Genomic DNA, 25,271 nt, shown 5'->3' on the forward strand with positions numbered 1-25,271 from the left:
GGAGATCACCAAGTTGATCTCCCCCCCAACCATATAATGTTGATTGTCAGCTGAAAATAATACCGGATGACATAAAACTCAGATTAGGAGAGAGCTGCATTAAAGAAGCACTTTGCTGCATGCCGCAAATACGAGGCTCGCAACAGACAAATGCTGATTAGTCATTAAAAACAGCTTTTGAAAGTAAGCCTTTGTAAAAATCCAGAATTACCATACTTCAGAGACAACCACAAACTAGTAATTTTGCTATTATGTCACAGCAAGAGAATAGGCAGTTTTATACACAATCACTTGCATCCCTGACACTCACAATTTTGCCATTTGCTTGTTATGCACAAGCAACTAAAGGAGATGCTCTTTGCCACAGGATAGAAATTTCTATCAAAGCCGCAACGGTCTCCAGATTATCGTCAAGCTCCACTTTATTTCGGAAACAGGAAACAAAATACAAATGCAAATTTGCACAGCACCTAATCTCTAGAAGCAACTTATAAAGGACAAAATAAGCTCAGACAGGTGAGAAGTGGCCTTACTTTCTTTATATCTGATAGCCCTGATTAGCAATTTGTGGGGACAAGCAAGTTTGAACAATATCACTTATTTGTACAGGGGAGAAGCTGTAGCTCTTTTAAGTCAAGGACTAACTATACACATACACACACTACTTCATGATATATTCAAAAAAACTAAATCAAATCAATCTTTATTCAGTCACAGACCAGCAAATAAAACACAAGGCTCACAATTAATTAAGATAAAAGGGGAAAAATATAATTATTTGAAATTAAATACTTTAATACATGAGAAGAACTAATATTTGCTGGGATGTTGGAAATGTTGGGCGATAGGCAATGAAATCACGTGCATCCGTGATGCTTTTTTAGTTTTACTGTTTTTTTGAATAATCACCTGGAAAACAAACATCCTGCAATACTGAAACTGCCAAGCAGAAAATGTTGACCCAGAAAATTTTCCAGCCTGCATGAGAGTTAGTTAGAATGTATTAAAAAGACAACATGGTAACCAACACTATACTTATGTTAAGACTAAAATGAAACAGCCTCCAGAACCAGCTAGCATGAGTTCTTCCACATATTCTTTACACATTGGAGATTTAACTTCTACCTTCTGAAGCCTGTAATTCTTTCAGGGATCCTAACTTTCTCTATCCTTGGAAACTCACTATATAAGGTGTTTTCCTCCTGACACCTCCGGTAGTTCTTTATGTACACCATAGGTCTCCAAACATGGCAACTTTAAGACTCGTAGACTTCAACTCCCAGAATTCTCCAGCCAGCACTGGAACCCCTGATGCAGACTGTAAGAACTAGCAGAAGATAAAGAGCCATGGGAACAGGTCCCTCACTTTGTTTGCTCTCATACTAAAAATTTCACAAGTCTTCGTTTCCTTTCTTCTTGGTCATATTCCTTGTCATACTTCCAACTGGTTTCAACAATTCTGCTACTACACCTGTCAAAGTCTGGGTTCATGTAACATGCTAAGCTACAAAGCGTTGTTCAAGGTTGACACTGATCAGGTTTATCAGCAACCCTAAACTTGAGACAGTTTGATGTAGTGATTAAGGCACTTACAGGCTTAGAAACCAGGAGTTAGCTGGGTGATTTGAGGCTAGTCATTCTCTCCCAACCCTAAGAAGCAACAGACAACGGCAAACCACCTCTGAAATCTTGCCAAGAGAAGCTGCAGGGGCTTGTCCAGGCCATCACCAGGAGATCAACACTGACTCAAAGTCATCAAATAAAAACCCCAAGTATACAATGGTATGCATAATCATTTAGCTGTGGCTGGGTGATATTCCACACAGCTAACCACATCAAGAAGCAAGGACAGCATGGATTTCAGAATGACATCTTTAATGTTACTCAAGGTAAACATGGTATCTCAAAAACTGCTCCAACTTCCCAGATAGATTTCTAGATTCTCAAAGTCTATTTACGGGTTGCAAGGTTTGCAACTGATCTAGTTGAGTCTGCTATACTATGTAAATACAACCAAAAGGATACTAACGAAAGACCATCATCAATGCCTCCTCCAAATAATATTTTTCCTAATCTGAATCGAGAATCAGTATGAAACTTGCTATACACAGAGTGTCAAGTTGTCCACTTTATCAACAAGAACTGAGAATTAAACCTCAAACCTCCAATCTTTATATGGCTTCATTGAATTCCTGTGCTAGGACTAGATTAGGACTTGCTAAGACACAGCTCAGGTAGATATAGACCTTCGTTGCAAAAAAGAAGAAAGCCAAATAAATCAGTTGACTGCCCACTTCAGGTCTACGAGTGCCCCTTATGCCCATAGTGGTTCAAACCCATGGCTTTATCTTTCCATTCTGTTCACAAACAAATGATAGTTACTTGGAGCCTCAAAGCTGAGCAGTTGTTAAACATTTATGTGACTGCCAGCTCTAGGTGAAGAACCACTAGCTCTTATTTCTGACATCCAGTCTCAGAGGGGTTTTTTTCTTTTATTTTTCCCCCCACTCCTGCTCATGACAGCTGTTCTAGACAGAATTCACTGGGGACAAGGCTGATTAAGGAATCAATATTCCATTTCCCTTTAATAATTAAATTTTATGCTCTCTGTTACAGGAGTTCTCAAACTTTCCAATACTGTAAGCAAACACAAATGCTCCAGAGAAGCAAAGTAAGAAATAATTGACAGTCCTTCCTTCCTTCCTTCCTTCCTTCCTTCCTTCCTTCCTTCCTTCCTTCCTTCCTTATCTATCTACCCTCCAGTTAGCCATGAGTCCCCCCCAGTTTGAGATTTTCTGCTTTAGGCTACTCGGTACATTACTCTGGCAAATTGAGGCTCAAAAGAAGCAAAATTCAAGACATGGATGGCCAAGATGCATTTTGCCAGAGAGAGGAAAGAAGAGGCCCAAGTTTCTATAGTAGCTGCTGCCTAAACAAGGCTATGCAAGTAAACCCTTTAACTAAATATTTAGGTTACTAAATGCCATCCACCTGAGAACTTGCAACTTTAGTTGGCAGCCCAGCACCGTTTCCACTTTCAAAGCTCTCTGGCTGGATTTACCCATGTGTCTATTTAATAGTGCCATCATGTGGGACCCAGGAAGGATTGTTGTAGTACCTGCCCTCTGGAAGACCATATTCCCTGAGATCTGTTCAAGCCTGATTCCTTTTCTAAGGCTTGGAAGACAAGGATGTTTAGGATCTGGAGGAGGAATGAGCTGATTTGATAGCATGTGGTCCAAAAGATGTTGCCAAGGGAACAGCCAGATAAGAGATGGCACAGCCCAGAACTGGATAATGGCTGGAGCAAGGGAGCCACAAGGGACCGTCCCTAATTTCTCAGAGTGTAAAGGAGAACGGGGAGAATTAGGCTTTCAGATTGTAAGATTCCATCAATGTAATTTTACAATAAAGTAGAATTAGATCTGATTGTGACTGGGCAGCAACAACAGGGGCCGAAAGCTATCTCCAGGCTATGGAAATGCAAATGCTCCATTGGATATCGGGCATCTCCTTTCCTGACCACATCACAAATGACACCATTTGATAGCATTTTGGTGTGGCACCAATGACAGAGAAGATGCGAAAAGGCTGACTCTGCTGGTGTGGACATTTCAGAGAGCAGCACCTTCCACCATGGCCAAGGCTGCCTCCCAACTAGAAGTCAATGGCCGGTGACCTCATGGGCATCCAAAAACAAGATGGCAAGACACCATCAACAAAGCCTGCACCCTGGAAACGCAGCTGACCGTGCAAAGTGGCCTTCAATGATCCCAAAAGCAGACTCTGCACCTGTGGGAATATGCTAGGAAGAAGAAGATTTGATGGTGATTCCTATGTGGTTTATCCTACAATGCCAACAGTCCAACAGCGTGGTTCTATGATTTGCTTATCGTTTCAGCTAGGTTGATGCTTAGCTGCCATTATTTTATTATTAATTTGTTGCTTTCTTCAATATCTTATGCTTGGGTTTTTAATTCTGTGTTTGTCAGTCAAAATATTTCGTACAAAATGGATGGCCATATAATGCGATGTAATAAAGCGTCTGTATATTACCTTGCACCCCAGTGTCTGACAATAAAACGGCTATTTCTCACGGGCAAGGGGTGCCTTTTTTCTGCCTCCTTTTAAAAGCTCATGACAGTAGATCTATTAAGCATTTCTAAGAAGAAATATATTCACGTCCATACAGAACACCCTATTTCCCCAAGCAGGAAAAACAGAATAAAAAAAGAAAACTCGGTCCTGCTCTCCTGATGGAAAACAAAACACTCCTCTCTACAGCCTCAAACCAAAATGTTAAAAAGAAAGAAAGAAAATCGTCTTACAATATATCCAAGTTGCCAAAGGAACTAGGCTTGGCTAGTCTAGTGAAGAGAAGGACCAGGGGAGACATGATAGCGGTCTTCCAACATTTGAGGGGCTGCCACAGGGAGGAGGAAGGGGTCAAGCTATTTTCTAAAGCGTCTGTAGGCCAGACAAGGAATAATGGATGGAAACTGAACAAGGAGAGATTCAACCTGGAAATAAGGAGAAATTTTCTGACAGTGAGAACAATCAACCAATGGAACAGAAGTTGCCCTCGGAAGTTGTGGGAGCACCATCACTGGAAGCTTTCAAGAAGAGACTGGACTGCCATCTGTCAGAAATGGTGTAGGGTCTTGGGCGGAGGGTTGGACTAGATGACCTACAAGGTCCCTTCCAACTCTTGTTAATCTGTTAAAGATAAATGATCTGGAGACCCTTCATTAACTCTGGTTCATTGAATAAATTACAATGGACTGTTTCTCACAGCAAATTAATCCAAGATCCACTGGCTTACAGACCCCCTTCCCAATGGCTTCATTCCTGGTATCTCTCTAACCCTCTTGGTGGCATGTGTTGGCAGAATAAAAATGCAGCAGGTTCCCTGGCACCAAGGCACAGGTTCATGTATGCTGAAGCAGCCTCAGATGCCACCCAGAACTGCCAAGTTCATGCACACTCTGAGATTGGCAAACATCTTCATGTAAGACTCATTTTCTGAAACCGGTTCCTCACTTCCCAAATTACTAACACTACAATTCTTGTACCAAGGCAGCTTTAGCCAACACCAGACATCCTACAGAGCTGGTTCACAACTGACCCACAACAGGCCAAATTCCGGACTTCCAACTTCACTTGCTTTTTTTTGCAGCTCTGCATTCAGGGAGAAGAACAAAAAAACCTCATCTCAGCATCTCCAAAGCACAGAGGCTGCCTTGGAATGGAAACAGTGGCAAGCTATGTTACTGAGATCTTTCTCACATTTCTATTTGCTACTAAGAATCAGACAGATCACGCCTTTAATGCACAAGGTAGTTCTGCGCATGTCCACACTGAGTGCATGAAAGCACTGGCACAAATATCAAGATTCTGGGCCTAGCTTACAATGCCAGCTGAGTCACAAAGCAAACCAAGAGATTAACAAATCCCACAGTGTAATTTACATGAACTATAAATTTGATCCTCCATTCTACAAAGACAAAAAGAAGAACAGGTAGCAACATCAGAGTGGGCGGCCTTTTCACAGACGGTGGCATTTATGGATGCTATCAAATAGAAACTCCCAAATATAAAATGTTACCAAGTTTTTTAAAAAATGATCTTACTAGAGGTAAAGGGACGCGGTGGCTCAATGGCTAAGATGCTACAGCTTGTCGATGAGAAAGGTCGGCAGTTCGGCAGTTCGAATCCCTAGCACCGCGTAACGGAGTGAGCTCCCATTACTGGTCCCAGTTTCTACCAACCTAGCAGTTCGAAAGCATGGAAAAATGCAAGTAGAAAAATAGGGATCGCTTTGGTGGGAAGATATTAGTGTTCTGTGCATCTTCGGCGTTTAGTCATGCTGGCCACATAACCACAGAGACTTCTTCGGACAATGCTGGCTTTTCGGCTTTGTAACAGAGATGAGCACCGACCCCTGGAGCCAGAAACGACTAGCACATATGTGCGAGGGGAACCTTTACCTTTACTAGAGGCAACCAATTACATAGGCAATCTCTTCCCAAAAAACCTTGCAAATTTTCATCTGAAATTGTGAGAAACGTTGTGCAAAACAGCGACTTCGCCTAACATTTGTCTATAATTTAGGAATCCTGAACATGCCAACCACAGGAGATGAATGTACCATCTTATACAGACATGCTACAGATACTTATGGTACTGTACTAACAAAACATGGATGAGCACACAGTTTTACACCATGCAAAATTTCATCACGTGTAGATCAGAAAGAAAAAAAAAAAACAATTAGGTACCATGTTGTTATGTTTGTGGTTGAAGAATAGTTGGTCTAGAGCAGTGGTGGTATTCAATTTTTTTTACTACCGGTTCTGTGGGCGTGGCTTGGTGGGCATGGCAGGGGAAGGATACTGCAAAATCTCCATTTTCACCCCACTCCAGGGAAAGGCTACTATAAAATCCCATTCCCTCCCCACCCCACTAACCTGCTTTCCAGCTCCGTTCTCCTGTGCAGGGCAACCAAAGAAGACCCAGCCAATCAGCTGGGACTTGGGAGGCAGAGACTAGATGGGAACGGAGCCAGTCAGAGGTGGTATTTTCCGGTTCTCCAAACTACTGTAAATTTCCGCTACCGGTTCTCTAGAACTAGTCAGAACCTGCTGAATACCACCTCTGGCAAAGATGTGGATCAGATGGTTTCAGTGCTGCCATCAAGCCACTGAACAGGGAGGTGGCTGCAGAACGTGGGTGTGGAACTGCTGTGAAAAACCATTGTCTTTGGAATAGAGTAGGATGGAGTCGGGGGTGGGTTGTGCTTCTTCTTGAAATACTGGTGCTGCAAAATATATGACAGAACTCAAGTTTGACTGCAGAATTTGCACGCACTGTTGCAGATGAACAGGATGATAGTTTGAGGGTCTAAGAAGTAATCCTCTGTTGCCTCCCAGAAAGAATCCATGGTGCACTTCCAAGCATGGGTTGCCCAGGCTGGGTCCAGTCCGTTAGGAAGAGCTATAAACATTCCTTCGTCCACAGAAAGGTTAGGATTAGTAGCATCATAAGGCACAGTCCACCCCAAACTGAATTGCTTGGCCTTTAGTAGAATGTAAATACTGTACTGAATCAATTTTAAAACACAATTGTCACACTTTCCTTTGGGAGAAAAAGTGCTAAATATGCTACATCTGGTAGGCACGATATATCTGGCATAACGCGACCAACCCACTCATTTCTCTTTCAGTTTTCAAAGAGTCACTCAAAAATGTTTTTGGGATGAGAAAAGTTCAAGGATCGAATGCCCAGGTATTATGTGCCTCTATCAGCCCTTAATGTGCTTCTATAGATTGAAAAATCCTACACAGTTCTTTCCAAAAAATGCCAAAGGACAGACAGATCACCGGCCGACAGTCCTTAGCTTCTCTCTAAACACTTCTCTGCATGTCAGTGACCATCTCATTTAAAGGGTGAAGAACTCTTAAAAGATGGTGCCCACAACAGACAGAAGTCAACATGAGTACACCATGAGCTGGCTTAACCAGATCAGGCTACTGTCTATCGAATCCAGTTCTGTCTGGTGGAAGTAACTCTCCAGAACGTTAGGTAGACATCCTGCTCATCATCACCCACATCTCCTTTTGAATTCAGAGCACAGGTTCCTCTGGCCAAGAAAGTTAATGCCAGATTCCCATTTTATGGTAAGCCGAAGCAGGGTGTTTTTTTTTCTCGTTGGGGTTTACTGAGGTTAATGCAGCATGGGTGATGGCTTTGCATGTTGTGTGAAGCTTGTCAGCTGTGCTTTTATTCATCGCTTAGCAACCCACATAAATCAGGTACATCTCTGAAGCATGCCCAAGACCCAACAGGGGCTTCCACGCTATTGCAATGAAATTGTTTCAGAACGCTATGGAATGGCACAAAACTTCTAGAATGGAGGTGTCAAACTCAAGGCCCGCGGGCTGCGTCCAGCCCTCAGGGTGCTTAGATCTGGCCTGCAGGGCTAGAACAAAAGACTGGCCCGCGATGCTTGGAAACAACAAAAGACTGGCCCGCGATGCTTTTGCCTGCAAAAATGGAGCTCGGGAGGGCCGCACACAGCTCTCCCGAGCTCCGTTTTTGTTGACAGAGGGTTGCAGGAGGCCTTCCCAGCTGAAAACGGAGATTGGGAGCCCATTTTTGGTGGCTGAGCACTCAGGCCACCAGAGGCACCCCCAACACGAGTGACATCAAGCTGGTCATGCCCGCCCCAGCCCCCTGAGGTCAAACACGACCCTGATGCGGCCCTCAATGAAATCAAGTTTGGCACCCCCATTCTAGAAGATTGATGCCACCAAATAGGTTTCAAACCTCCAACCAGAAAAGCTCTGTTCATGTAGGTGAAGATGATTCTTATTAGTAAAAGAGAATATTTGTAGCTCAGGACTGAAATGAGGGGTCCTTGGTGCTCTTTGGGCTTGGTTTCTTGCAGATGTTTCATTACCCAAACTAGTTAACATAATCCTCAGTAGCCTAAAATTAATCGTATGGGGTTTTTTTTCTGCTCATCATTTTGAAGCAAGCATCTTATCTCTGTAGTGTCATCCAATCCAGGACTACAAAAAACTCCACTACCATTAGCTCATAAAATGATGATGATGATAATGGTATTACCTTGTTTCCCTGAAAATACGACGTACCCTGAGAATAAGTCCTAGCTTGATTTTTACACATGCGCCCAATATAAACCCTACCCCCCAAATAAGCCATAATTAAGATCCCGCCCATTCCAGAGTGCACGAGTAAAAATTAAGCTAGGGAAGGGATTGGGGGTGGAGCTGCCCAAATACTTACCTTTGGACAATTGTAGGCAGGCCTCCCATACCCCAACACCTGCCTTGCTGGCCCATTTCTTCTGCAGCTAGCAAGGCTGGCAAGTGTTTCCTGAAGGCCTCTGTAGCTGATAACAAAGCTCCAGATCTATCCAGAGCTCTGTTATTGGCTTCAGAGGCCTGCAGGAAAGTCTTGCCAGCCACTGGAGAAGTTCCTGAAGGCCTCTGACAGTGAAAAGGAGGCTGGGGGCGATGCGCGCAAGTGAGGTTAGTCAGTGGATGACATCTTCCAAAAATAAGACCTGGTGCCTTTTTTTGTGGCAAAAAAAATATAAGGCGGGGTCTTATTTTCGGGAAAACACAGTATGTAATCATAAATATAGAGAGCCACCATCTCACATTCATGATTCTGGGCAATGCAGAGTTAAAAATAACAAAATAAATATGTACAAATAAATAACCACAACCAATATCAAAAATCATTAAAATTAGTTAAAACAATCAACCGTGAAGCATAAAATGCAGGAGAGCACCAGCCAGTTATCTTACAACAATACGGCCATTACATAAGCTCCATACCTCCATGTGAATCCCAATAATAACCAACCAGTTCTCTGCCCGTATCTGTAAACATTTATTGTTTTGTGATCAACGGATCATTTGGGAAACACATTTTTTTTCACATTGTAAGAATTTTGTTTCTTAATCCCATTTCAAAACAATATGTAGGAAAAGACACCGACCAAGTATAGGTTTCACCCACACATGGGTGAAGCCCATGGTTTGTAGAAGAAGAAGTCCAAGATTAAATTGCTCACCCCTGCAGGATAGGCTTGGATTGAGATTGGGGAAGGATTCTGTTCTGCAGAAGATAAACCATAAAGCTTGACCGATCCGTGGCTTGACCTGGTCATAAGGAATGTTCAATGTTCTGATGGCCGTAATATGTGTTTCTTTCAATGCAACAGAGGTACATAAGGTCAACAAAATTTGCATCTATTAGTCAATATCCTAGAAAGGAATTTGTTGCATGGTACATGGAATTAGTATTACTACACTGTTGTCATTTCACAAAATCCCCTAGAGTTGAAAGAAAGTCATCAACTCCGTGCAGGAATCTGTATTATACTATCCATGATGAGTTTCTATCCAATCTGTGACTGAACCCATTCAGGGATGCAGACAGGGTGGATACAAATCAATGATTATTTTTTTTAATTTTAATCAGATTTTTTTATTTACGTCGAAATTTTTTAATCAAATTTATTTTAATAAAATGCTTTTGGAATAAAATTCTATCCAAAGATAGTTTTTTTTTATTTAAGATACATTAATAATTTAATTTATTCAGCATAAAATGGAGCCTAGTTATGTAGCATGAGGCTGTATATTCTGCAATATTTACATTTTTGGTAAACTCATCCAATGAATCCAAGCTCTTCAAGCTGAGATATCATGCACTGCACTGATGCATTCACACATTCAGCAGAGATGACAGTTGCTCTTTAAAAATAATGATTTAAATCGAGTTGATTTAAATCAAGCCTTTTTACTAGTGATTTAAATCATGATTTAAATCATGATTTAATATCCACTTGATTTGAATCAAATCCACTCTGGAAGCAGATCTTGAGGCTCTTTAAAAGCAGCTTTAGCCACTGAGCCATTCTTCCTCTTAGTGTGTGTGCTTTGTGTTACAACTGAATCATTCATAACATAGTTCCTTCTCCCTTGTGTAATGGAAATATTCATGCAAAGCCAGAGATGACTATGCAGCACAAAGATTATAGGCATTGTGTCATGCAGAGGCTATTTCAAGATACACCTGTAGTAGATTAGGCTAATCGCTAATCCTCCCTGTTCATAAGATTTTTTTTTCAAAGAACTACTAGAAAGTCAAGCTGCAAATCTTTTGCATTTACAAAACAAACTATCGGGATTTCTCATGCACAGAAATTGCTGCTTCAGGGTTACTCAATAGATTGAGATTTAGTGGAAACAAGATTATGGATATAGATTAAATCAATCCGGTGCACAAACTATGAATGGTCAGATTCTGAGTCTGAAGAGAGAAAGGTCTCCAACCTTGGCAACTTTAAGACTTGTGGACTTCAATTCCCAGAATTCCTCAGCCAGCAAAGAACTCTGGGAGTTGAAGTCCACAAGGTTGGAGATCCCTGGACTAGTATTTATTACTATGTAAAAGTAAAGTTGAGGTTGTATGTTATTACCGTGTTTCTCACAAAATAAGGCCAGGTCTTTTTTTTTTTTTTTGAGCCCCGGAAAAACAGCTAGGCCATCATTTTGGGGGTGAGTTAATTCCCCCCTTTGCATCCTCACCTAGAGCACCTGTGGGCAGCCATGCCTCGCCACCAGCCACTCCTAACGGGCAATCGTGGTGGAGCATAGAGAGCTCCCTACTCCCGCCAAGCACTTTTGCTGCAGACCCAAGACCTTCAGTGCCCACTGCTGTTGCTTTCCCTTCTGCCCATGCCGCTGCCGCATTTGGAGCTGCTGCTTCTATGTTTGGAGCACCACCACCGCGTTTGGAGCTGCCACTTCCGCGCTTGGGCCACCACCGCCATTTGGAGCACTGCCACCGCATTTGGAGCTGCCGCTTCCATGTTGGGAGCACCACTGCCATTTGGAACACTGCCGCCGCTCCAAACATGCTCCAAACGTGGCGGTGGTGCTCCAAACGGCGGCGGCGCTCCAAACACAGAAGTGGCAGCTCCAAACGTGGCGGCGGTACTCCAAACATGGAAGCATCAGCTCCAAACATGGCGGTGGTGCTCCAAACGCAGAAGCGCCAGCTCCAAACACAGCGGCGGTACTCCAAACATGGAAGCATCAGCTCCAAACGTGGCGGTGGTGCTCCAAACGCAGAAGTGGCAGCTCCAAACACGGCAGTGGTGCTCCAAACGGCGGCGCTCCAAACGCGCTCCAAATGGCGGCGGTACTCCAAACATGGAAGCGGCAGCTCCAAACGCAGTGGCGGCATGAGCAGAAGGGAAAGCAACAGCAGTGGGCACCAAAGGTCTCGGGTCTGCAGCAAAGGTGCTTGGTGGGAGTAGGGAGCTCTCTGCACTCCGCCATGATCCCGTTAGTAGTGGCTGGTGGTGAGGCATGGCTGCCCATGGGCACTCCTAACAACAAGTCCCCCCCGCCCTTCCCCCCATTTTGCATGTTTTAAAATAGGCCTAAATTTGGGGGGAGGGGCTTAATTTCATTTTATGCCTATAAAACATGCTGGGTCTTCCTATTGGGGGGGTTGTATTGTTGGAGAAACACGGTACCTTGTTTTACTATACTAAAAAATCAAAAGTCAAATGTTTTTCATTTTACTCTACACTTTTACTCTTCCGTTTTTCTTCCCCTACTTTCCCATTATTTTCATTTTTCTTTGTATTTTACATTTTGATAAACTAATACAATTTGTGAACCAGGTTAAATTTAAATCTTGCCTCTCCAAGAAAGCAAGGTACCTTCCATGATGATCTCCCTTCATTTTACTCCCACAGAGGAACCCTATGAGGTAAAAATTGAGATATAACCAACCTAAACTCACTCAGTGAGTTTCCATGGCTGAGAGTGGACACAAAGCTGTTTTTTTCCATTCTTATCCAAATATCTTAACCACTACCGGCTGTCACAAAACGAAAGCTGACAGCAGATATTACGGAAGAAGCTGAGGTTTTTTGTTTTTTTAAAAAAAATGCTGTTGCCTTGAGACAGTGCTGATTTGCTTCCTATTTTCACAGGCCTACAAAATTTGATTTCATTTGGAATTAACTGGCTCACACGAGAACCTGCCAAGTTGATTCCATTCCATCTTCTTCCTGATTCTGTAAGGCTTTCTCTCACTTTCTGATTTAGGCACAGGAATGTGTTTTGTAATCATAAATAATATTATCCTTAGAATTCTGAACTAAGAGCGTGTCTATACTCCATCCACGTCATAGATGCAAGCACATGATCTTTCAATCTGATTAGAACAAAATGGCACAGCTGCTAAATTATAAAAAAAGATTCTTCCATTCAGGAAAAAATACCGTTTGAATATTTATCTGTATGCCTATCAAACCTAATTCTGATGCCCCAGAGATCTGCACATTGATACAAACGATTTCCAGGTTTGTTAAAAGTCAGCCACACTTCTTCCTCTTTTGTTTGAGACATTTGTTTGTTTGAGACATTTCCTTATTTCAACCTCACATAACAGTGAAGTAACAACGGCCAAAAATAACAGGCTCAAGATGTTATGAATTTCTGGGGGAAATTTCTAAGCTCTGTTTGTCACTTTCACATGCTTTCTCTTGGGTTCAGTCTGTTGGATTTACGTCTGGTGTGTGCATAACAAAGATTATTTGATGCACTTCACATAGCTCTTACCATTACATTACCATTACCATCCCAGATGGGCTGGGAATGCAGGCATTTCTCAATGTTGCTGCACCACAGCTCTCTGCCAGCTTGGTCAGCAACCCTACAAGTTCCTCTCATCTGTTTGGGTCAATCCTAGGGAGCATCCAAGCCCCAAGAATGACTGTTGAACTTTCTACTTTGGGGGCAGGAGGGTATCGTTTTGTAGGTGCCAAAATCATACATTCATTCACTAATTCAGTCTTTCAGGATGCTACCGCAATCAGCAGTGAATAAGTAAAATTTTGCAATGAACAATAAAATGTAAAATCAATACCATATAATACTATGACCTGCCAAAATGTCATCAGGTAGGAGCTAACCTGGCCCTTGGTAGGAACCTATTCCATAAAATAGGAGCTACCGCAATGTCCTACCAGTCAATGAATACTTCAGCTTCAACCATAACAACACTAGAGCAAACAATAGATAGAAATTCAACATTAAGCGCACCAAACTTGATTGCAGGAAATACGACTTCAGCAACAGAGTGGTCAATGTCTGGAATACTCTACCTGACTCTGTGGTTTCTTCCCCAAACCCCAAAAACTTTAACCTTAGACTCTCTACTGTTGACCTTACCCCTTTCCTAAGAGGTCTGTAGGGGGCATGCATAAGCGCACCAATGTGCCTACCGTCCCTGTCCTATTGTTTCTTTTATATTTTATTTTTCTTATATGTATCCATGTATTCATAACTATGTTTATACTTATACCTGTTATCTTGTAAGCAATTGACAAATTAAATAAATAAATAAATAAATAAATAAATAAATAAATAAATAAATAAATAAATAAATAAATAAATAAATAAAAACTATTGTCTTAACCCAGAGGTCCCCAAACTTGGCAACTTTAAGACTTGTGGACTTCAACTCCCAGAATTCCTGAGCAAACATGACTGAAGGAGGAATTCTGGGAGTTGAAGTCCACAAGTCTTAAAGTTGCCAAATTTGGGGAGCTCTGTCTTAACCTCTCAAATTTGGAGACCATTAACAGATTTTGCAGGGAACATATATCCAACAAATCAACTGCCTGTGAAGAATATGATCCTTTTGCCTTCTGCATGGGGCTTCATAGATCAAAACCAACATTTTACTTAGAATCTGTTGTTGCAAATTGCAGGCCCACTACCAAGATGTCACAGAAAAGATTCTCTTTCGACAAATCAGGATTTGCTGCCTTCTGACCCAACTGCAATTTCCAAGTGTTCTTCAAAGCAAACTGTAGGGCTAGAGTTGTGATACAAAGCTGTGTATCACCAGCATACACATTTATGTAGATTAGCTAAGCTGGCTGGGGGATTCTGGGAGTTGAAGTCCTTACATCTTCAAGTTGCCATGGTTGAGAAACACTGATGTAGACATTAAAAAGCAGAGGGAAGAGTTGAGTCGGTGTGTGTGTGTGTGTGCGCGCGTACTAGGCTGACCTGTCCCTTCCCATTGACCACAATCTGCTCAGGTAGGACTGAGGTAGGAAACCTCAGGTAGGAAAACATGGACTCCAAGGATTTCAGAAGATGACCTATGGCTGGTAGTAGTAAATGTTGCTGAGAACAAAAGGAGACTATCTCCTCCCCCCACCTCCAGGGAACAACACTGGCAACCAACCCATGTCTATTCCTGAATGCAGATTAAAAGGAATCTAAATAATCCAATTCTTTTAGGACGCTTTACAATTGACCTCCAGCCACCTTCTCATCAACTTTCCTCAAAAATGGAAGGCTGGAGACAGGGCAATGGTTAGTCAAAACAGGGCCCAGACAAAGTTTTTTTTGGGGATGGGATACCACTGCTTCTTTCTTTTTCTTTTTTTAATAATATTTTTTATTATTTTCCATTAATACAAATCGTAATTACATTTTCGACAGCGTTTACATCCACATATGTTATTGTGTCATATTTCTATCATCTATTTGTACATATCACCAATAATTATTATATATATATATATATATCATCAATATATATTTATATATCTCACCAGTGATTATTAATATCTAACTTTATTTGCTCTACATATCTACATGTCTATGTATCACTTGCTTCTTTTAATGAGACTGGCATTCCTCCCCCCCTCACACACACACACACCATGTCCTGGGTCACTACCATCACTGACCTCCAAAGGGGCTCTAAGGCATAAAGCTTTAACCCACATGTGTCAGAGGTCATGTCAAACCACTGGCCTGGAGGACAGACATGCTTCAAAAAGCATGTGGGGCTAAGATAAGAAAAACAGATGCCAGTATTTTTTTTAAATAAAACATATTTGACAAAATATCCATAGTGACTTATCTTCTAACCACCCAATCCTCACAGAGTTTCCACAGGATCTCCCAAGATAACTTAAAAACAAAGGTCTTCAAACTTGGCAAGTTTAAGGCTTGTGGACTTCAACTCTCAGAATTCCTGAGCGAACGTGACTGGAGGAGGAATTCTGGGAGCTGAAAGTCCACAAGTCTTAAAAAGCTGTCCAGTTTGAAGACCCTTGACTGAAAAAGTCACCGATTTAGACTTCAAATGGAAAGACTATGTTATATGTTTTCCTTCCAATTTTTACCATCACCACATTAAGGGGGGGGGGGGAACAAGTGACACGGGGAAATAAGCAAAAGAACAGCAGTAGGTTATTTTGCTAAGATTAATCTTTCCCCAAACACCTTGTTTTCTGGCTGTGGTATTTGGAATTCTAGAATTTGAATCTCGCTGTATCTGGAAGGTATCTTACGTTGCATGTTGCAACAACATGCGCTCCACGGGCAAATTGTTGGGTTTTTTATGTGTTTACTGTTGTAGTTTCCAACTTGTGCAGTTTCTCCTTTTTGCCCTATGGAGTGCCTAAGTCTCGGCTGTTGTTATGAAGGTCAGCCTACTCCAATTGTACAAAATTATCCCGAGCAAAGGCTGATAATGCAGGTTTTCTTTCACATCATGTATCCATTTCACCACTGGCAAACTTCCCTACATATAAACATATCCTGCTCCTAACACCAGAGGAACCTACTACACTCCTTTAGCAAGAGGCCATAAATCATCTTTGGTGCAAACAATTGCTTGTCAACTTGGAAGACTTCGTCAGCTTGGTTTAAAACAGTGGCGGATTCACCAAGTGCCTGTTTGTTTGTTTTTTAAATAGATTTTAGAATAAAATACAAAAATACGAAAGCAAATAATAGGACACAGTGGGGAGGAAAAGGGGAAAGAGAACTGGGGGGGGGGGGGGAGAAAAAAATAAGAAGAAAAGACATTAACTTCCGACTGCGTCTGTTGCAGTAGAATAAAGCATTAACTCCTTTACTTTTCCATAATAATATAAACTAGCCATTTCCATATCAACAAATCAGTCTAATTGGTAAAACCCAAAACCAAAGGTTCGTTTTTTTTCCACCTCAAGCACAAAGTCCAGAAACGGTCTCCATGTAGCAACCAAAGTACTTATATTCTTTTCTTTAATCAAAACAGTCAATTTATGGTCAATGGTCTGCAAGGCCGGAACTCTGAACTATGGGATAGCAACTTATGAAATGCACCTAAGCCTCTTACTCCAGCATCTCTGAAGAATGGATAACAATGAACAGGTTCTCGGTTGCAAGTACCTGATCCTTAAGCAAGGATAAATGATTTGGGGAAGGACAGAAGGGACTTTCACCTGTTGGCAGCATTCCCATTGATTTCAATGGGAATCATCCTAAGTAAGCCTGACTGAGACTCCAAAATAGAAGTCCAGGTGATTTTCACATGTGTAGATCAATAAGTTTTCCTATAATAATAATCTTCTATCTTCTATCCACCTATCTTCTATATATCTCTATCTCTATCTATCTATTTATCTATCTATGCGAAATACCAGTCACGCATCATCACAAAATCTCCAGAACCGTAAAGCCTACAAACTTGAAATTTGGCACATATGTTCCTCTTAGCTTCTAAGTGATCACTAAGAAAGGATTTTTTCAAAATGACCATCAGAGCATTAGGATTTCATATATTATTATTAACACACTCTGATGCTAAGGAGTTCTACTCGCCTTCCCCACCTGAAAAGGAATCTGTTCCAAATGCAAAACACAAGCAGAGGAGTTTCCGTTTTAGTTTCACAGTAGCAACCAGCTTTAGCACAGAACAGTTGAGCTAAGCCACGCCCAGGCTCCTTGCTGTCTCCTTGCTCACATAGCAAATACTGTTTCAGTTTTCAAACAGCCCTCAATTCTCTCACATACTGACAGCACGCTAGCCAGATGAATACCGATGGATGCTGGAAGGCAGAGGCACAATTTTTCCCCTTATTTTCCTCCCCAAAAACTAAGCCCGATCACATAGTTTCGTAGCGAAGCATGGGTATACAGCTAGTTTAGTAATAATTAGGAAGAATCAAAAGAAGTATGGATTCGAAAGGGAGCAGAGACAAAAGAGGCCAATCTTAACCCAAACATAAAATTCCTGCATGTGTTCCTCAATTAGAAATTTTGATTTTTAGAATCATAATATGTCCACTCAGCTTCCACTTAAGAGATGGAGCAAAAAAAAAAAAAAAGACAACCACCAGCAAACCACATCCCTTGTTCGTTCAATACTCTTCCAAAGCTTGCCTTTTACAGGTTTGGATGCACCGGTTTGCAATTTTCACACTCCTTGACAACGTACAACTTACACAAGCTACCTGGAAGTATCTGAATAGGAGGCATAAATAAAACAATTGGTTATGTTGCGACTCAAAGGAATCTTGATCCATTCACAGAAGAGCAAGTTTTCGACAAGCAACATTCTCCTTGTTACACGCCCTCTTGCCAGATTGAAATAAGTCATCCTTACTCTTTGGGCATCACATTATTACACATTACAGTGGTTTCTAATCAAATACAATTGACTTTTCCCCTAGGACTTCCACCTTCTCATCCAAAAGTACCCCCTAATGATTCCACTACAATGCAGGGCCAAGGTTTAACCATACTTAGATAAACCATGCTGGCTAGAGAATTCAGGGAGTTGAAATCCAGATCTCTTAAAAGTTGCTAAGCTGCTTCACACCCTACTACACATCCTATTGCTACAGAGTTGTTTTCTCCTTCTATACAGAAAGGGAGGGAAGAATTGAGAAGCAGCCTTTCCGAACCTCCAGCTTTTCACTTCTCAGGATGAGGCCATTATTATCCCCGGAATCAAAAAGACAAGAGAGAAAGAGAGCTCTAATGTTACAATCCCCGTAATAAAATAAACATATCGGACTGCCAGAGGTACAAACTGCGACAAACTCATCTTCAAAAAGTACCAATTCATATTTGACCCCAATTCAGGCACAAAAGGCTCTTGTACAATTTAACAGCTTGTAAGATTTATCTCCTGTGAATTTTATAGTTAATAACAAACAGCTGAAAAAAAAAATCTGGTTCCAGCAGCACCAAATGTTCAGGACAAGAAGCAATCTTTAGCCTGAAGACACTACACAGGGAAAGCTGATTTCATGCAGCGGAACCTTTTTATTTAACTGAGAGTTGGGTGATACCAACAAAATCTCCTCGTTTCATATCCGCTTGTGTGCCTCCAGAATAGTGAAAATATTATGATGGCTGATTGTTTCAGGTTTTTAAAACAGCTAGAACCTAGAAAAGGAACTCAAGAGCAATAATGAATTAGCAACAATGCTGCCAATATCTAATCTGTTGGCTTCCCAGATAGCCTATGGAGCCCTACCAAAGTCCTGGGTTTTGTTGACTTATTTCTAAGTCAAAATGTAATTTGTTTCGTTTGGGTGCTACTAAGGTCAATGTCAACCATGGTTGACTACTAGGCTACTGCGGGTCAATGTCAAACCATGGTTACACAAGCTGACTTAGTTATATATACTACGCTTGAGATTTTAACCAGCACGCACACTACTGATCATTTATTGATGTGTTTCTAAATAATCTGAAACAGAAAGATATGGTGCCATTTAATCCAGTATGAGTGTATTGTTAAATGCACCTTTAAGAGTCTCTTCACAGACAATCACACACACACGCACACGCACACACACACACACACAGAGAGAGAGAAAAAACAGAACACTGGAGCCTAGCAGATGTTAATGAGTTCATATGTATCACCACTCCTTGGAAAGTGTGCCAAAAAAAAAGCATGCAACGGAAAGCAAAGAACGGATTCTCCAAGAAACTTAAGGATCACAACACAAATCCTATCAATCCATAACGGGGAGGAGGTAGGACTGGACTTCAGGATTTTTCTGTGGGCACAAGAAGATGGATGGTTCCTCCACCCAGCTGAGCTTGGGTTCCTTGACTGCCAGCCTTCCTCCCTTTCTCTGGCATGCCACTTTCTGAGCAGGGAAGCGAGGGTCCCTGAGCAATTCAACAAAGCTGCTTCCTCCCTTAGGTCTGCCCAGAAATGGCTTTGAGAAAAGCGATTCCTTGAATAAAGTAATATCTAAAAAAACGAAGAGGTCAGTAAAATGGGGAGCCAGCTTGTTGGGGGGGCAATGTGCCAATTCTGTAAACTGCTTCGAGAGGGCTGTAAAATACTGTGAAGTGGTATATAAGTCTAAGTGCCATTGCTGGTGCTATTTAGGCTCCAACATCCTCTCGTTTTACAAGCTCTGGCTCTCAGTCAGCTCTCCAAAACTGGGATTTCTTTATGGTTTGGAGGCTTCCCTTTTCAATTTCTTCCTGAATCTGCCTCTGTGGGAAGAGCGGGTAGCCCAGGGCTCTGCTCCGAAGAGAGAGGTCCTATTTGGGCATCAACCTGTCCACTGGCTCTTTCTAACAGCAAATATAAAACAATTACTTCCAGCGAAAAGATGCTTCTAGGAAGTCTGTTCTGCAATTATTTTAATTTCTTCCTGCGAACACACACGCACACAGATGGGGGGGGGGGAAATGCCCATAATTTATTGGCTATGATTCACTAACACACAGACCTTCCCATGGACAATGAAAGGATTTAAATTCCCTAGAGTGGATGGGTGGGGGAAATGTCAAATATGCAAATGCTTCCCCCCCCCCCAAATTCCATCCGAAATGCAAACGAACAGGCATTTTCCACTGGAAGGCGATCTTCAATTGAGGAGGGGGCTTTATGGAAGGGATGCTATTCCCCGCCCATTCCATTTTCCATTCACCTGGTTCAAGATACAGGATCTGCTGAGGCATTCCCCTCCTTTCTCTCCCTTCCATACTTCTCATCCTTAAGCCCCCTGGATTCGAAAGAAAGCCAAACCTGTTGTAGCTGAAATTTCCTTCATTGCCACCTCTTCCACTTTACCGCCTGTGTTTATAATGTCTAAATCTTTATTTTATTTATTTATTTTGCTTTGGGAAAGCAGATGTGTGTGGCTCCAGGAGCTTACACGGGAAGACGCTTGGAAAAATACCTTCCCTGGAGGGGGAACCCGCTCAGCGAGGCCCTTCCTCTCTCAAGAAAGGAAAAGAAAGAAAGAAAGAAAGAAAGAAAGAAAGAAAGAAAGAAAGAAAGAAAGAAAGAAAGAAAGAAAGAAAGAAAGAAAGAAAGAAAGAAGAAAAAGAGAGGGGAAAGAAAGAGAGAAGAGAGAGAATAAAGGGAGAGAGGGAAAGAGAAAGAAAGAAAGGAGGGAGAGAGAAAAAGAGAGGGAGAGAGAGAGAGAGAAGAGAGAGAATAAAGGGAGAGTAGAGAAAGGGAGAGTGAGAGAAAGAAAGAAAGGAGGGAGGGAGGGAGAAAAAGAAAGAGAGGGGAAAGAAGAAAGAGAATAAAGGGAGAGGAGACAGAGAGGGAAGGTGAGAGAAAGAAAGAAAGGAGGGAGGGAGGGGAGAAAAAGAAAGAGAGGGGAAAGAAAGAAAGAAGAAAGAGAATAAAGGGAGAGGAGAGAGGGGGAGGGTGAGAGAAAGAAAGAAAGGAGGGAGGGAGGGAGAAAAAAAGAGAGGGAAAAGAAAGAAAGAAAGAAAGAAAGAAAGAAAGAAAGAAAGAAAGAAAGAAAGAAAGAAAATAAAGAAAGAAAATAAAGGGAGAGGAGAGAGAGAGGGAGGATGAGAGAAAAAAAGAAAGGAGGGAGGGAGAGAGAAAAAGAAAGGGGAAAGAAAGAAAGAAAGAGAATAAAGGGAGAGGAGAGAGAGGGGAGGATGAGAGAAAAAGAAAGGAGGGAGGGAGAGAGAAAAAGAAAGGGGAAAGAAAGAAAGAAAGAGAATAAAGGGAGAGGAAAGAGAGGGGAGGATGAGAGAAAAAAAGAAAGGAGGGAGGGAGAGAGAAAAAAGAAAGGGGAAAGAAAGAAAGAGAATAAAGGAAGAGGAGAGAGGGAGGATGAGAGAAAAAGAAAGGAGGGAGGGAGAAAAAGAAAAAGGGGAAAGAAAGAATTAAGAGAGAGAAGAGAGAGAATAAAGGGAGAGAATAAAAAGAAAGAAAGAAAGAAAGAAAGAAAGAAAGAAAGAAAGAAAGAATCGACTCGGTCTCCCGCAGATCCGGGCAGCATGCTTTAGCAGGGATCGCTCGGTCCCTCGAAGCCAGCCCCACGCCCTGCTTTGGGGGGAAAGAAAGCGGGAGCCCCTCCCTCCCTCCATCGGTCTCAGACAATCCCGCTCGGCGCCCTCCAGGGACCGCCACCCCCCCTCCCACCCGCGCGGCTGGGGAACTTCCCCGCTCGCCAAGCCGGAGAGAGAAAGGAAGGCAGGGAGGGAGGAAGGAAGGAAGGAAGGAGCCGGCGAAGCGCTGAGGTTCCCCCATCCCGCCCTGCGCGGCGGCGGCGGCCGCCTCCCACCCCGTTTCTCAACGGCCGGACTTACTTCTTCTTCCGAAAGTCCGTAAACGGGGTCGAGCACTCCGGTCGCCATGGGTCCAGCGGAGGCTGCAGCGGGGCGTCCCCCAGTCCCCGTCCCCGGGAACGAGGCGAGAGCGGCGGGTCCCCGGGCAGCTGCGCCGCGCCAAGAGGCGGTCGGGGCTCTCCGGGGGGAAGGAAGCGAGCCCTGCGGCAGAGGGGGGCAAATTCCAGCGGAGGAAGCGGATCCAGAACTGGCCGGCAGCGCTGGGGCACCGCCGCCGCCGCCGCCGCTTCCCCGTAGACTGGCCGAGGCTGCCAGAAGCCTCGGGGGCTGCAGCCGGAGGCTTCCCGCGGCTCTTTCCTTCCTCGCTGCTTCGGCTGGGCGCCCGGTGCAAGCGACCGCCAGCGAGCCCTCGCCTTGGCCAAGGCTGGCGAAAGCAGCAGCAGCGGCAGCGGAGGCGGCGGAGAGGGGGGGGGCGGACGCGGGAGCGGAGCCGCTGGCCGGGGCGGAGAGAAAGCTGCGCGAAACCCAATGGCAAACGGCCCCAATAATAGCGGGTGGGGCTGGAGGGAACTTCTGCGTTAGGTTGAGCGGCGGGCTCGCTTTCTCTACGCATCTACCGCCCGTGGACGGGAAGCGGGGGGCTCGGGTGGAGAGAGAGAGAGAGAGAGAGAGGCGTGAGCCTGAGAAAGGAAGGAAGGAATGGAAGGAAGGAATGGAAGGAAGGAAGGGGGAAAGAATGGAAGGAAGGAAGGAGGGAAAGAATGGAAGGAAGGAGGGAAAGAATGGAAGGAAGAAGGAAGGGAAGGAAGGAAGGAGGGAAAGAAGGAAGGAAGGAAGGAAGGAAGGAAGGAAAGAATGGAAGGAAGAAGAAGAAAGAAAGGAAGGGGGAAAGAATGGAAGGAAGGAAGGAGGGAAAGAATGGAAGGAAGGAAGGAAAGAATGGAAGGAAGGAAGAAGGAAGGGGGAAGGAAAGGAAGGAAGGGAAAGAAAGGAAGGAAGGAGGGAAAGAATGGAAGGAAGGGGGAAGGAAGGAAGGAAGGAAGGAAAGGATTGCAAATCAGAAGCCCCGGTTATACGTCTCCGGCGTGGTTTTGTGTGTGTGTGTGTGTGTGTGTGTGTGTTTGCAGCTTGTGCGCTGGCAACAGGGAATCGCTAGTTCCTGCGTCTCCCTCGGATTGCACGAGTTTGCAATAGGATGCAAACTCCCTTTTTTGAAATACGCGAGGGCGTCTGAACGTGTGCTGGACGCGTTTGTGTGTGCGCAGGTCCTGGGGTGCGTGGGCTAGTATTTACTTGACTTCCCAGCCTGGGATTTCTGACCGGACTGCCCCACCTGTCAGAAATGGTGTCGTTAGTAAGGTCTCCTGCCTGCTTGGACGAGGGTTGGACTAGACGACCTACAAGGTCCCTTCCAACTCTGTTCATCTGTTTAAAATGCCTATCTGGTTGTGTTAGCCCGAATTGGGGGAGGGGGGAGAGGGTGTCCACCCGTCTTAATGTACGCATTTTTTTATTTTTTTTTACCGTTTCGTTCTCCCCGCGGAACTTGCAGCCCGCGCCGGTTCTCCGGATTCCCGAGTCGAACTCTTGAGGTTTAAAGGCGCCTCTCGGTGGACAAGTTTGGGAACGGCCGCTCTTCTGGGGGGAAAAAAAAAAAGGAATTCGCAAGCCGGCGCTTTAAAAAAAAGGTAAATCATAAAAACGTTCCAATAAATTAGAGCGCGCGAATTTGTCTAATCAGTCAGCGGAAAAATCTTTCGCCGAGCTTCGTCCTCTAGGGATTATAATGAAATTCGACTGCTCCTTTCCCGGTGTGCTTGACTACAACTTCCATAATGCTCAGCCAACATTCTGGGAAGGGATCCGGGTGAAGGGAAGACTGCGTTGTGCCGTTTCTTTTATCATCTCGGTAAATCATATGTGTGTGTGTGTATGTATGTATATGTATATATATGTATATATGTATATATATGACATTTCTGATAAGTCTGTTCATTCCAGGATTGCAGTGTTTGTGTTAGAAACAAAAATGAAAGATGTTTACACACAAACAAGTGCCTTTCTCAAGAGCTTATTTTTCAGTCCATTAAAACCATTTTCTTCGTACTGTTCATTGAATCAACAAACCTTTATTATATTTTGGATATATTCTTTCAGTGTAGAGTAAACTTACTAGTTATTAATGGTTAAGCCATTTATTTCCAAATGTTCGTTCCTCTTCTATAGGACTTTGATGGCACTGAGGTATTACATCTACATTGAAGGAGGCACCCAGTGAGATATTGGGGCACCTGGATAAACCACACCCCAAAAATCAATTATTCAGTCCTGCTAACAGGACACATTTTTGAACATTTAGGATATTGTGATATATTGGCCAACCATCTCCGTCTTGAAATTTTTCAGCTGATACATTCACCCACCAAGTCAAGACTTGTTAATTGTGCCTTGTTGAATAAATGACAGACACCATGCTGGATTCACACAGTATCTTTAATAGATTAACAGAGTTGGAAGGGGCTTTGTAGGTCATCTAGTCCAACCCCCCCCCCAAGCAGGAGACCCTACAACATTTCTGACAAATGGCAATCCAATCTCTTCTTGAAAGTCTCAAGTGATGAAGCTCCCACAACATAAACAAACCATGTTTTACAAACCATGATATGGATGTATGAATCCAGCCGACAGAGGTCAAAAGAATATTTGGCTTTTTCTGTACAGATTTTTATTTTATTTATTTTGATTTGTCAATCGCTTACAAGATAATGGATATAAGTATATACATAGTTATGAATACGTGAAATGGGTACATATAAGAAAAATAAAAGAAACAGTAGGACAGGGATGGTAGGCACATTGGTGCACTTACGCATGCCCCCTACAGACCTCTTAGGAAAGGGGTAAGATCAATAGTAGACAGTCTAAGGGTAAAGTTTTTGGGGTTTGGGGAAGAAACCACAGAGTCAGGTAGAGTATTCCAGACATTGACCACTCTGTTGCTGAAGTCGTATTTCCTGCAATCAAGTTTGGTGTGGTTAACCTTGAGTTTGTATGTATTGTGTGCTCTTGTGTTGTTATGGTTGAAGCTGAAGTATTCATTAACAGGTAAGTCATTGCAATGTATGATTTTATATACCATACTTAGACTGAAGACGGCGTAATTCAAGGTTTTCTAGGTCTAGAATTTCAAGTCTGGTGACATAAGGTATTCTGTAACAAGCAGAGGAATGGAGAACTCTTCTTGTGAAATATTTCTGGACTTTCTCAACTGTGCTAATATCAGATAGGTAATGTGGGTTCCAGACTGATGAGCTGTATTCGAGTATTGGTCTAGCAAAT

At 43.0% G+C, this 25,271-nt stretch overlaps 1 protein-coding gene and 1 long non-coding RNA gene across 6 annotated transcripts in view; one reads left to right on the plus strand and one right to left on the minus strand.

The window, feature by feature from the left end:
- NEDD4L (NEDD4 like E3 ubiquitin protein ligase) overlaps nt 1-22,405 on the minus strand; it is a 308,711-nt gene extending 286,306 nt beyond the window's left edge. For 3 of the 5 annotated variants that reach the window (XM_087958572.1, XM_087958571.1, XM_087958570.1), the window contains exon 1: nt 21,954-22,405. In XM_087958572.1, the coding sequence (XP_087814698.1) occupies nt 21,954-22,001 (48 nt within the window). In that variant the 5' untranslated portion in view covers nt 22,002-22,405. The remainder of the gene's footprint in view (nt 1-21,953) is intronic. The other 2 variants (XM_087958579.1, XM_087958573.1) reach the window with 1 other exon arrangement.
- Nucleotides 22,406-22,960: 555 nt separating this feature from the next.
- LOC148132600 (uncharacterized) overlaps nt 22,961-25,271 on the plus strand; it is a 41,634-nt gene continuing 39,323 nt past the window's right edge. Inside the window, exon 1 of the long non-coding RNA XR_015748269.1 lies at nt 22,961-23,841. This is a non-coding gene — a long non-coding RNA (uncharacterized LOC148132600). The remainder of the gene's footprint in view (nt 23,842-25,271) is intronic.

This window comes from Notechis scutatus, chromosome 2 (genome assembly GCF_049901735.1).
Source record: "Notechis scutatus isolate UNSWTSFEM ecotype Mainland chromosome 2, rNotScu1.2, whole genome shotgun sequence".
Classification (NCBI taxonomy): domain Eukaryota; kingdom Metazoa; phylum Chordata; class Lepidosauria; order Squamata; family Elapidae; genus Notechis; species Notechis scutatus.